The following is a 10,800-nucleotide window of genomic DNA, read 5'->3' on the forward strand; positions in this document are numbered from 1 at the left end:
CGACCATTGGTCCCCAACCGGAAGGCTAGCGGTGAGCCGCCCGCGTGCCCGCGCCCACGCGCCTCCGCCCGCCGCCCTCGCCCGCGCACACCGCGCGTCCGCGCACAGGAGTCCGCCCACCATGTTTCCGCGCAATACGTGTCCGCCCACCACGCGTCTGCGCACCAGATGTCCGCCCACTACGTGTCCACGCACCATGCGTCTGCGCACCAGACGTCCGCCCACCACGTGTCCGTGCACTATGTGTCCGCCCACCACGCGTCTGCGCACCAGACGTCCGCCCACCACGTTTCCGCGCACTACGTGTCCGCCCACCACGCGTCTGCGCACCAGACGTCCGCCCACCACGTTTCCGCGCACTACGTGTCCGCCCACCACGCGTCTGCGCACCAGACGTCCGCCCACCACGTGTCCGCGCACTACGTGTCCGCCCACCACGCGTCTGCGCACCAGATGTCCGCCCACTACGTGTCCACGCACCATGCGTCTGCGCACCAGACGTCCGCCCACCACGTTTCCGTGCACTATGTGTCCGCCCACCACGCGTCTGCGCACCAGACGTCCGCCCACCACGTTTCCGCGCACTACGTGTCCGCCCACCACGCGTCTGCGCACTAGACGTCCGCCTACCACGTGTCCGGACACCAGGCGTCCACCCACCACGTTTCCGCGCACTACGTGTCCGCTCACCACGCGTCTGCGCACCAGATGCCCGCCCACCACGCTTCCGCGCACTGCGTGTCCGCCCACCGCGCGTCTGCGCACCAGACGCCCGCCCACCACGGGTTAGCACACCACGTTTCCGCGCACTACGTGTCCCCCCACCACGCGTCTGCGCACCAGGCGTCCGCCCACTACGTGTCCGCTCACCACGCGTCTGATGATTCAACGCGCTGTACAATGAAGTGCGCGCACTGCGTGTCCGCCCACCGCGCGTCTGCGCACCAGACGCCCGCCCACCACGGGTTAGCACACCACGTTTCCGCGCACTACGTGTCCCCCCACCACGCGTCTGCGCACCAGGCGTCCGCCCACTACGTGTCCGCGCACCACGCGTCTGCGCACCAGGCGCCCTTCCACTACGTGTTCGCCCACCACCTGTCCGCGCGGCGCGCCTCAGCGCTGCCTTGCTTCTACTCGGCGTGGGAGGCTGTTGCGCCCAGGGCTTGCCTTTGCCGAGTTGGTACGTACGTATATTTGGTTTCTCTCTTATCCGGGCTGCTGTAATTTTAAACCCCAGGAGCCCGAGGCCTGTATTTATACAGAAATGCGATTCTCGAGGCCACCGTGTGTACCCTTGGGTTGCTTCTTGGAAGTATTTGTGTCGTTTTCAGGGGAGTCCCCGTTTTAATTGTGTGTGTGTGTGTGTGTGTGTATGATTCAACGCATAATGACGTTTATTAAAATTTTTAAATACACACAGGAAAACAATGCTACATCTTGTTAAAAGCCACCCTCATACTTAAAGACATACCAGACACATTAGAATGGAAGGGAGGGAACGAGAATGGAGACAAGGGACGAGAGGAGGGAGTCCTCGTTCTGATCAGTGATTACAGGGTGCTGTGAAGTCATTGGGAAAGAGGAACTCCATTCTGGGACCTTGAGAACAGCAATATAAACGGATAGTCAAATGGGTTAATAATATAAGTTGATCAGGAAGGAGCTCCCTGAAGAAATGGCATTTCACTTGAGACTTGAAGGGTAATGGTTCCTGATCTCAGGTGGTACATTTTCTTTCATTTCTTTTTCTTTTTGGAGTAAAATTGCTTTACAATGTTGTGTTAGTTTCTGCTGTACAATGAAGTGAATCAGCTATATGTATATCCCCTCCCTCTTGGACCTCCCTCCCATCCCCCCCAGCCCACCCCTCTAGGTGGTCACAGAGCACTGAGCTGTGCTCCCTGTGCTCTACAGCAGGTTCTCACTAGCTATCTGTTTTACACATGGTAGTGTATGTCAAACCTAATCTCCCAATTCGTCCCACCCTCCCCTTCTCCCCCATGTCCACACGTCCGTTCTCTACATCTACATCTCTATTCCTGGCCTACAAATAGGTTCATGTGTACCATTTTTTTAGATTCCACATATATTCGTTAATATACGATACTTGTTTTTCTCTTTCTGACTTACTTCACTCTGTATGACATTCTGGGTCCATCCACATCTCTACAGATGACCCAATTTCATTCCTTTTTATGGCTGAGTAATATTCCATTGTATATATGTGCCACATCTTCTTTATCCATTCATCTGTCATTGGACATTGAGGTTCTTTCCATGTCCCGGCTATTATAAATAGTGCTGCAATGAATACTGGGGTATATGTGTCCTTTTAAATTATGGTTTCCTCAGGGTACATGCCCAATAGTGGGATTGCTGGGTCTTATGGTAGTTCTGTTTTTAGTTTTTAAGGAACCTCCATACTGTTCTCCATAGTGGCTGCACCAATTTACATTCCCACCAACAGTGCAAGAGGGTTCCCTTTTCTCCACACCCTGTCCAGCATTTATTATTTGTAGAGTTTTTTATGATGCCCATTCTGACCGGTGTGAGGTGATACCTCAATGTAGTTTTGATTTGCATTTCTCTAATAATTAGTGATGCTGAGCATCTTTTCATGTGCCTCTTGGCCATCTGTATGTCTTCTCTGGTGAAATGTCTATTTAGGTCTTACACCCATTTTTTTAATTGGGTGGTTTGTTTTTTTGATATTGGGCTCCATGATCTGTTTGTATATTTTGGAGATTAATCCTTTGTCCGTTGCTTCAGACCAGGACAGCTGAAAATTAACAGACTCCCAGGGAGGGCCATATGAGCTTTGAGAGCCTGCGGTTTGGCAGTCTCTTGGGAGCCAGCCCCGAACTCCTCTCTCTGGCCCTCGGAGCCCCCTCCAGCTTCTCTGAGCTTCAGACCACGGCTCCAAGCAGAGCCCCTATTGTCCTGTGTGGTCCCGCTAAGATGTCCTCCTGGCAGGTCTGGGAGTGGTCAGGGCTGGGGAGATGAGCACTGCTGCCAGCAGCTACCCCACGGCCCCCCATGTGTGGGTAACCTGCACTCGCACATCACTGAGGCCTCGCTGTGAGCAAAGTTCAGCCCTGCGGGGCCTGTGCTGTCCGTCTGTGTGGGCCACTCCCTGGGTTCTGCCTGCGTCCACTTCCAGCAGCCAGCTTAGCGGGCCTTGGAGACCACAAACTTTGATGTAAGGGAAGGCTGACCCATATCACGCGGCCTCAGCGGATCCCTCTTTGAGAAAATCTGGTGTGGGAAACGTCTTCATGAAGAACCTGGACAAATCTATACGTATCAAGGCACTTCATGATTCTTTTTCTGCTTTTGGAAACATTCTGTCCCGCAAGGTAGGGTGTGATGAGACAGGCCCTAAGGGTTATTCCTTTGACCCAAGAGGCTGCCGACAAAGCCATCGAGAAGATGAAGGGCATGACCCTCAGTGACCACAAAGTGTCTGTGGGCAGATTCAAGTCTCGAAAAGAGCAGGAAGCCAAGCTTGGAGCCAAAGCCAAGGAATTCACCAACGTTTACATCAAAAACTTGGGGGAAGAGGTGGATGATGAGAGACTGAAAGAGCTATTCAGCCAATTTGGTAAGACCCTAAGCGTCAAGGTAAGTGAGAGATCTCAGCGGGAAATCCAAAGGCTTTGGCTTTGTGAGACACAAAAAACACAGGATGCCAACAAGACCTTAAAAGAGACAAATGGAAAAGCAATCAGTGAGAAAGTCATTTTCCTCGGCCGTGCACAGAAGAAAGTGAATCAGCAGGCCCCGTTAAAGCGGAAATTTGAACCGCTGAAACAGGAGAGAATTGGTCGCTGTCAGGCGGTGAATCTCTACATTAAGAACTTGGATGACACCAGTGATGATGAGAAGTTCAGTAAGTTTTCTCCTTTTGGATCAGTCGCCAGTGCCGAGGGGGACGCAGGAGGATGGGGAGAAGCAAGGGTTTGTCTTTGTCTGCTCCACATGCCCCCAAGAGGCAAGCAGGCAGTCACTGAGCGGATGCATCGCGGGCTCCAAGCCACTGTGTGTCACCCTGGCCCAGAGAAAGGCTCACCTGCCCAACCAGTATACGCAGCGGGTGGCAGGGATGAGAGTGCTCTCCACCAATGCCATCTTAAATCAGTCCCAGCCTGCAGCTGGGGACTACTTTGTGCCAGCGGTTCCACAGGCTCAGGGGAGCCCTCCGTGTTACACACCTAACCATCTAGCACAGATGAGACCTAATCCACGCTGGCAGCAAGGCTTCCAAGGAATGCCAAGTGCTATATGCCAGTCTGGGCCTCATCCAGCTCTTCGCCATCTGGCTGCATCTGGGTCTGAGTGCCCCCGGACTGCTTGGCTATGAACTTCGGTGGCTAGCGCTGCCTAGCGAGGTGTGACTGACAGCTGCCCGTCTGGAGGCGGTCCCCCGTTTTTGCAGAACTTACCACCTCGTGCTGCTGGTGCTACTGCTACTCCTCGGGCTGCTGCACCTTACAAGTCCACCTCAAGGGTATCCCTCACCCTGCCATACAGCCTCTGCAGACACCCCAGCCTGCAGTCCACGCACAGGGCCAGGAGCCGCTGAGCGCACCCACGCTGGCCGCCACAACACCTGCACCCCTCCACCCCGCCAGGAGCGGAAGCAGGTGCTGCGCCGGTGGACGTTTGCACCGGCTCATGCGGACCATGCACTCAAAACCCCTTTATGAGGGAGGGAGTGGGCTGTGGTCACTCAGTGGTGCACTAGGACCGTCGGTGGTGCTGGAGAACATCTGTTTCCTTGATCTGAGTGGTGGTTACACAGTGTTTGCTGTATGTTCAATCACTAAGCTGCGTCTGTGATTTATTTTTCTTTATGTGTATTAAATTGCATCTTTTATCAATAATTTATGTTAAAAGTTTAAAAATAAGAACCACGGCAGAGCACAGAGGATTTTTAGGATAGGGTAACGATTCTGTAGGATACTACAGTGGTGGATAGATGTTATACATTTGTCAAAACTCACAGAATATACAACACCACAGGTGAAACTTAGTGTAAACTATAGATTTTGAGGGATACTGTGTGTCAGTGTAGGTTCGTCATTCGTAACAAATGTACCACTCTGGTGCAGGGTGTCGATAATGGAGGTGGTTGTACACGTGTGGGAACAGGAGGGAGCTGTCTGCACTTTCTACTCAATTTTCCTGTGAACCTAAAGCTGCTCTAATAAATGGACTTTATAGATTCACAGGCATAGAGAACAGACTTGTGATTGCCAAGGGTGGAGTAGGGGAGAGATGAATTGGGAGTTTGGGGTTAGCAGATGCAAACTAGTACATATAGAATGGATAAACAGCAAGGTCCTACTGTGTAGCACAGGGAACTATATTCAATATCCTGTAGTAAACCATAATGGGAAAGAAAAGCATAATTTTAAAATGGAGTTTAAGTCATTGCACTCAGGAAGGGTCTGACTAGTGAATGAGGCAACTGAAAAGGAAGCCTGCTCCTTAAACAGGGTAATTCATTTAGGGTTACATAGGATGTGCAGTGGATGTTTTTTTCTCAAAGGTAAGGACGATAATAAGGAGGGCATGAGAATTCCAGCAAATTAAAGGAAGAAAGCACCAACAGAGCAACACTAAATCCATTTGTGTTTCCCTGGCAGCTTAGCCCGACAAGACCTGGGGCAGAAGGAACACTTGGCTCACTTAGGAGGATCTCCTGCCCGAAGGTCGGGACGGTAATTTAATCAGGACATCTGTGGGTGGAAAGGAAAGGGTCTGTCCTGAACACATACTGATCCCCAGACACATATTAGATCTGCTTTTCCAGAACTGCATGTAGGAGGGACTCAGAAGTATTTAGAAAATGTTAGGTTCATAGTTCCCGTATTCCCTAATGCACAATTGAACAATCTAAAAGACAGAGTTCCGAACCGAGTATTAAGACAGCTGAACATTTGATGCCAGCACAGCCCACAGCTTGCTTCTTTCCTTTGTGCAAGCCCATTCACCAATCTGAGCCTTGTTTCCTCCATCTCTTAAAGAATAAGGTGCCACTACTAGCCTACACTGTGTCTATGGCAGCAGATGGTAAGGATATGGCCTGGGCTCCGTGGGCGGGAATCATATGCCCAGTGCAGGGTCTCTTGGGAGCCTTTCCTGGGGACTGCAAGGGAATGCTCAGCCCTGATCTAGCACCGACCTCCATATTTCTAGTCCACTAGCCCACCATTTCTCTCCCACTCCCATTCCAACTTACAGCCATGCTCTCAAACATACGCATTGTTGGAACCCAGAATAAAACTTTCCCTGCAGCATTTTGCATTCACTAAGAAGTCTCTTGGAGAGGGTCTGCAGAAGAGAAAGAAATACAGCTATAGTGGTGGTGGGATTTAATACAGAATAAGCACGAAGAGTAGCAGAAAGAGGGAGAGGAGAGGAGAAGAAGGAAATCTATACCAGAATGAGCGTGATGCGTTTTTCAAGCTCTATTTCATTTCATCATCAAAAAAAACCTCTTACAATGCACTTTTAGAGAAAAGGAAGCTTATCTGAAAAAAAAAAACAAAACAGAAACACTAATTTGAACAGATACATGCACCCTAGAGTTCATATTCATAGTAGCACTATTTACAGTAGCCAAGAAGCAACCTAAGGGTCCATCAACAGATGAATGGATATAGATGTGGTGTATATATACATACAATAGAATACTACTCAGCCATAAAAAAGAAAGAAATTTTGCCATTTGCAGCAACATGGACGCAGAGGATATTATGCTAAGTGAAATAAGTCAGAGAAGGCAAATACTGTATGATATCATTTATATGTGGAATCTAAAAAAATTACAACAAACTAGTGAATATAACAAAAAAAGCAAATTCACAGGTTTTCAGAACAAACTAGTGGTTACCACTGGGAAGAAGGAAGAGGGGATGGGCAGTACAGGGGTAGGGAATTAAGAGATACAAACTATTAGGTATAAAATAAGCTACAAGAATATTGTACAACAAAGGGAATCTAGCCAATATTTTATAATAACTATAAATGGAGTATAACCTTTAAAATTTGTGAATCGCTATATTGTACACCTGTAGCTTCCATAATATTGTACAGCAACCATACTTCAATTTTTAAAAATAGTTAAAAAAGAAAAGAAAAGAAAGAAGAGGCTGAAGCTCAGAGATGCTAAATAATTTATCCAAGGGCCTGTTAATCAATAAAAAGGGAGTCTAATCAATAAAACTATGCTCTGTTGCCACTTTACAGACTCAGAATCCTACAGTCATGGGTCACTCGGGTACAAGCCTGCCTCAGGGGCAAGAATAAACCCTAAGTTCGTGTCTTCTCAACTCCCGGTCCCCTACCATCCCTCCAAGGAGGCAGACCTAATGACCCTTCACCAGATCCACGTCCCTGCAGCTCCGGGGAAGCGTTGTTCTACTCCACTCCCGGCAGAGGGCAGCCAATCCTGAACGTAGCACTGAACTGGCTCTTCCCGTCAGGGGCCAGGAGAGGGCTCTAACCCACCCACTCCAAAAAGAATCTTTCTCAGAAGGCTCAAGGTTGCCAAACTCCAGCCAACATTTTATATCAACCATTTGGAAAACGAAAACCCTCAGCGAACTTCTCTGGGGGAAAGATTCCCTGCAGCGTGGGCCTCCAACAGGAGAACAAATCCGCATCTGAAGAGAAGGCTTTCCCTTCTCCACTGTGTCTGAACACCTACCTAGCTCTTGGTCAGGCCACGACAGCTTGAGATCCTTTGCTTCTTGGAACACTGTAAGTTCTTGCCGACTTCCTTTCTGGCCTGAAATTAAGCCTGTATTTTATCACATCACCTCTCTGGGCTCCTGTGTTCTCAGTTGGACCGGAAAAACGAGCAGACATTTTCCTGCCGTTTTTCCATCAGTGTACATTTGAAGTTACAGGGGAAGTACCCAGGCCTGAGCGTGAGGACGCCTGGTCTCTACTCCTGTTCTGCCTTCACTGTCCCTTCTTCTCCCATGATTTGTAGAAGAGGAAGTAGCGCCGAATGGCCTAGGGACTTTTTTTCCTCTAACCCTGAAGAAGCCTGTCTTCCCTGGGTGTCCTTCCAGATAGAATGAGGCCAGCATCCAGCCCCACCCAGCCTTGCCCAGCGCTATAAAGGAGCCTCCCAGACAGCCACCCCCAGGCAGTTGCAGCTCTGTGCCCTGCTCAACGATGAGGCTCTGTCTCTCTGGGTTACTCTTCCTCTTTGTGATCTCATTGCCTTCAGGTAAGATGATGGGGTCAGGTCTGATCATGAAAATGAGGATCTTCCAAGGACTGAGGCACTTGAAAAGCCCTATTGGTGTAAGCCCAGCAGGGAAACACCAATATCAGATCAGCAGACTAGGGGCAAGAGGTGGGTCGGTGGTGTTCGGCCCCTGCCCTGCTCCTCTGTCACTACATCCTGAAAATCTGCCAAAGCTTAAGAGAGGGGAGCCCGTTTCACCACATGCAGAGATCACTTTCCAGCTATCCAAATTCCCGTTTCCCTCAACTTCGTCTGATGAGCGTTGGACTCAGCGGCCCTCGCCGAAATGTAGCAGCAGGTGAGAGGGTAGAGTCCTTCACCAGGAAAGAGAGGACAGCCCTAAGATCTCCCCCAGCCTCTTGAGGACTGATTTTTCTTTCTTGTGTGTGTGTGTTTTTCCCTTCAGGGAACGGCTTGTTCGGAAATGATGGAGTGGAAGTTCGTACTTGCACTGCGCTTGGGGGCAGATGTTTCTTTGGCTGTAGCATAGGATGGAAATGGGTTGCCTACTGTCACAATGTATTGTCTTGTTGCCTAAAACTGAGGAGACATCGTCCGCCTCAGGTCTATAGAGCATGAGCCTCACCTCATGGGTCCACATTAAAAGGATACGCAAATGGCTAAATGGACAAGACCTCCAGTCTGTGTGTAAGGATGGTGGACGAGCTATGGGCGCCAGATGCTATAACCAATTTACTGGCGAAATTCCAGGTGTGTTTTTCTAAAGGGGCATTGTGGCAAAAGGCATTCCTGTTCTACTGTCTGCCCTCCAGTCTCCAATCGATAATTCCTAAATCCTATTCAGAATCCACTGATCAATACGTGACCACAGGCCCAAGGAGATGACATCCACTGAGCCTAATAACAATCGCTTACCACGTGCCAGTCCCACTTTTAAGTGGTTTACACGTGTTCAATCACTTAATCCTCACCCAAAACTCTATTATTTCTCCCATTTTGCAGATGAAGAAACTTTTCCAAGGTCACACGACTAGTAAGAGTTAGCGCTGGATTTGAACCCAGACTGTCTTGATCCAGTGTCTACACTATTAAGGTGTACCACCTTTCAATTACTAAGTAGAGGAATCTAACTGGATGTTTTTTTTTTTTACTGAAGTATAGTTGATTTAGAATGTTGTGTTAGTTTCAGGTGTATGGCAATGTGATTCAGTTATGTGTATGTGTGTGTATATATATACACATCTATGTATATGTATACACATATATATACAAATTTTTCAGATTCTTTTCCATTATAGATTACAAAATATTGAATATAGTTCCCTGTGCTATACAGTAGGTCCTTGCTGTTTATCTGTTTTCTATATAGTAATGTGTATCTGTTAATCCCAGACTCCTAATTTATCCACCCGAGGCTTCCCATCTTCCCTTTCACTACCCAGTTCCCAATTTTGTATCTCAGGGGCTCCAAAAACCACACTGGGAGAAATTGTCCTTGGTGGGGTGGGCAAGTGGGGTGCGAGACTGGAAAGGCGGGGAGCAGTTTTGTATCAGGGGGCGCCTCTGTGGCATCCTTCTCATGTCCTCTCTCTGGCCAGCAGTCGGGTCCGGGAGTCAGAACTCCGCACAACAGAACCGGGTCATAGCGTCCCCCTGAGGTGTTTATTACATCCACCACCACTGGGATTGTGCCAGACTCTGAAAAAAGGAAGCATTCTATGAGCAAGATGATGTGCTCCCTACCCTTGGGTGCTCAGAGTTCCAGTCGAAGAGCAGAAACCCCAGACCAACCTTTGGCAGGAATCACATGTCTTCTGTCTGCACGAGAACGGCCGGTCATGCTGGGCACACGCCCAGAGACCCTAGCAGACAGGACTGCGTGCGGTATGATGGGGTGTCACGGAGCCGGGCCATTCCGGGGCTGTGTTCCCCACCCTCTTTCCCCTCCAGAGTGACAGCAGAGCAGCAGTGAGCTCCACCTGCCAGGTCCAGGTGACAGCCTCTGCTTCTTAGCTCTTCTCCACAAGCCGCCGACGAGAGGTTCTGACTCCATAAGACACGAAGTACCTTGGAATTAACCTGTTGAGACAATAATGCCTCCTGCACGTGCTGGTGGTTTGGTTTGGATATGAAACTGTGCAACTTAGATTGGGACTTGAACCCACGCGCCAGAACTCAAACCCAGACAAAATCCAAATTGGGACATGAATCCACGGTCTTTTAATTGAGATCACACACCTGGTCTCAGGACTTAGTGAAGCTCAGGCTCTTGATGTCTTGTTGCAGAAAGAATTCAGTGAGAGACAAAGTGATAGGTAAGAAGTGGATTTATTTAGAGAGAAACACACCCACAGACAGAGTGTGGCCCATCTCAGAAGGTGAGAAGCCCCCAAATATGGCATAGTTAGTTTTTATGGGCTGAGTAATTTCATAGGCTAATGAGTGGGAGGATTATTCCAACTATTTCGAGGGAAAAACCTTCACAGGAAGATGGAAAATAACTGACTCCGTCAAACTTGAACTGAGGGAGAAGGTGATGTTTCCCCTTCACACTTGTAAGTGAAGGTCTG

General features: G+C 49.2%; 2 protein-coding genes and 2 pseudogenes across 2 annotated transcripts; 3 read left to right on the forward strand and 1 right to left on the reverse strand.

The window, feature by feature from the left end:
* The window catches only part of LOC112410687 (60S ribosomal protein L17 pseudogene), an 11,716-nt pseudogene extending 11,593 nt beyond the window's left edge, over positions 1-123 (reverse strand).
* A 45-nt stretch (positions 124-168) lies between these two features.
* LOC112410688 (histidine-rich protein PFHRP-III) lies at positions 169-618 on the forward strand. Its single transcript, XM_024761388.1, has one exon. The coding sequence runs from the start codon at positions 169-171 to the stop codon at positions 616-618; it is 450 nt and encodes a 149-aa protein (XP_024617156.1).
* Positions 619-1,048: 430 nt separating this feature from the next.
* Positions 1,049-8,894, forward strand: DEFB136 (defensin beta 136). Its single transcript, XM_024761386.1, has 3 exons — positions 1,049-1,183; positions 7,258-8,248; positions 8,676-8,894. Exons 2-3 carry the CDS (start codon positions 8,194-8,196, stop codon positions 8,846-8,848), a joined length of 228 nt encoding a protein of 75 aa, XP_024617154.1. The 5' UTR covers positions 1,049-1,183; positions 7,258-8,193; the 3' UTR covers positions 8,849-8,894.
* On the forward strand, positions 3,003-4,842 carry LOC112410689 (polyadenylate-binding protein 4-like; annotated as a pseudogene).
* Positions 8,895-10,800: the final 1,906 nt, after the last annotated feature.

The sequence above is a fragment of the Neophocaena asiaeorientalis genome, unplaced genomic scaffold, assembly GCF_003031525.2.
Source record: "Neophocaena asiaeorientalis asiaeorientalis breed wild unplaced genomic scaffold, Neophocaena_asiaeorientalis_V1.1 scaffold635, whole genome shotgun sequence".
Taxonomy (NCBI): Eukaryota; Metazoa; Chordata; class Mammalia; order Artiodactyla; family Phocoenidae; genus Neophocaena; species Neophocaena asiaeorientalis.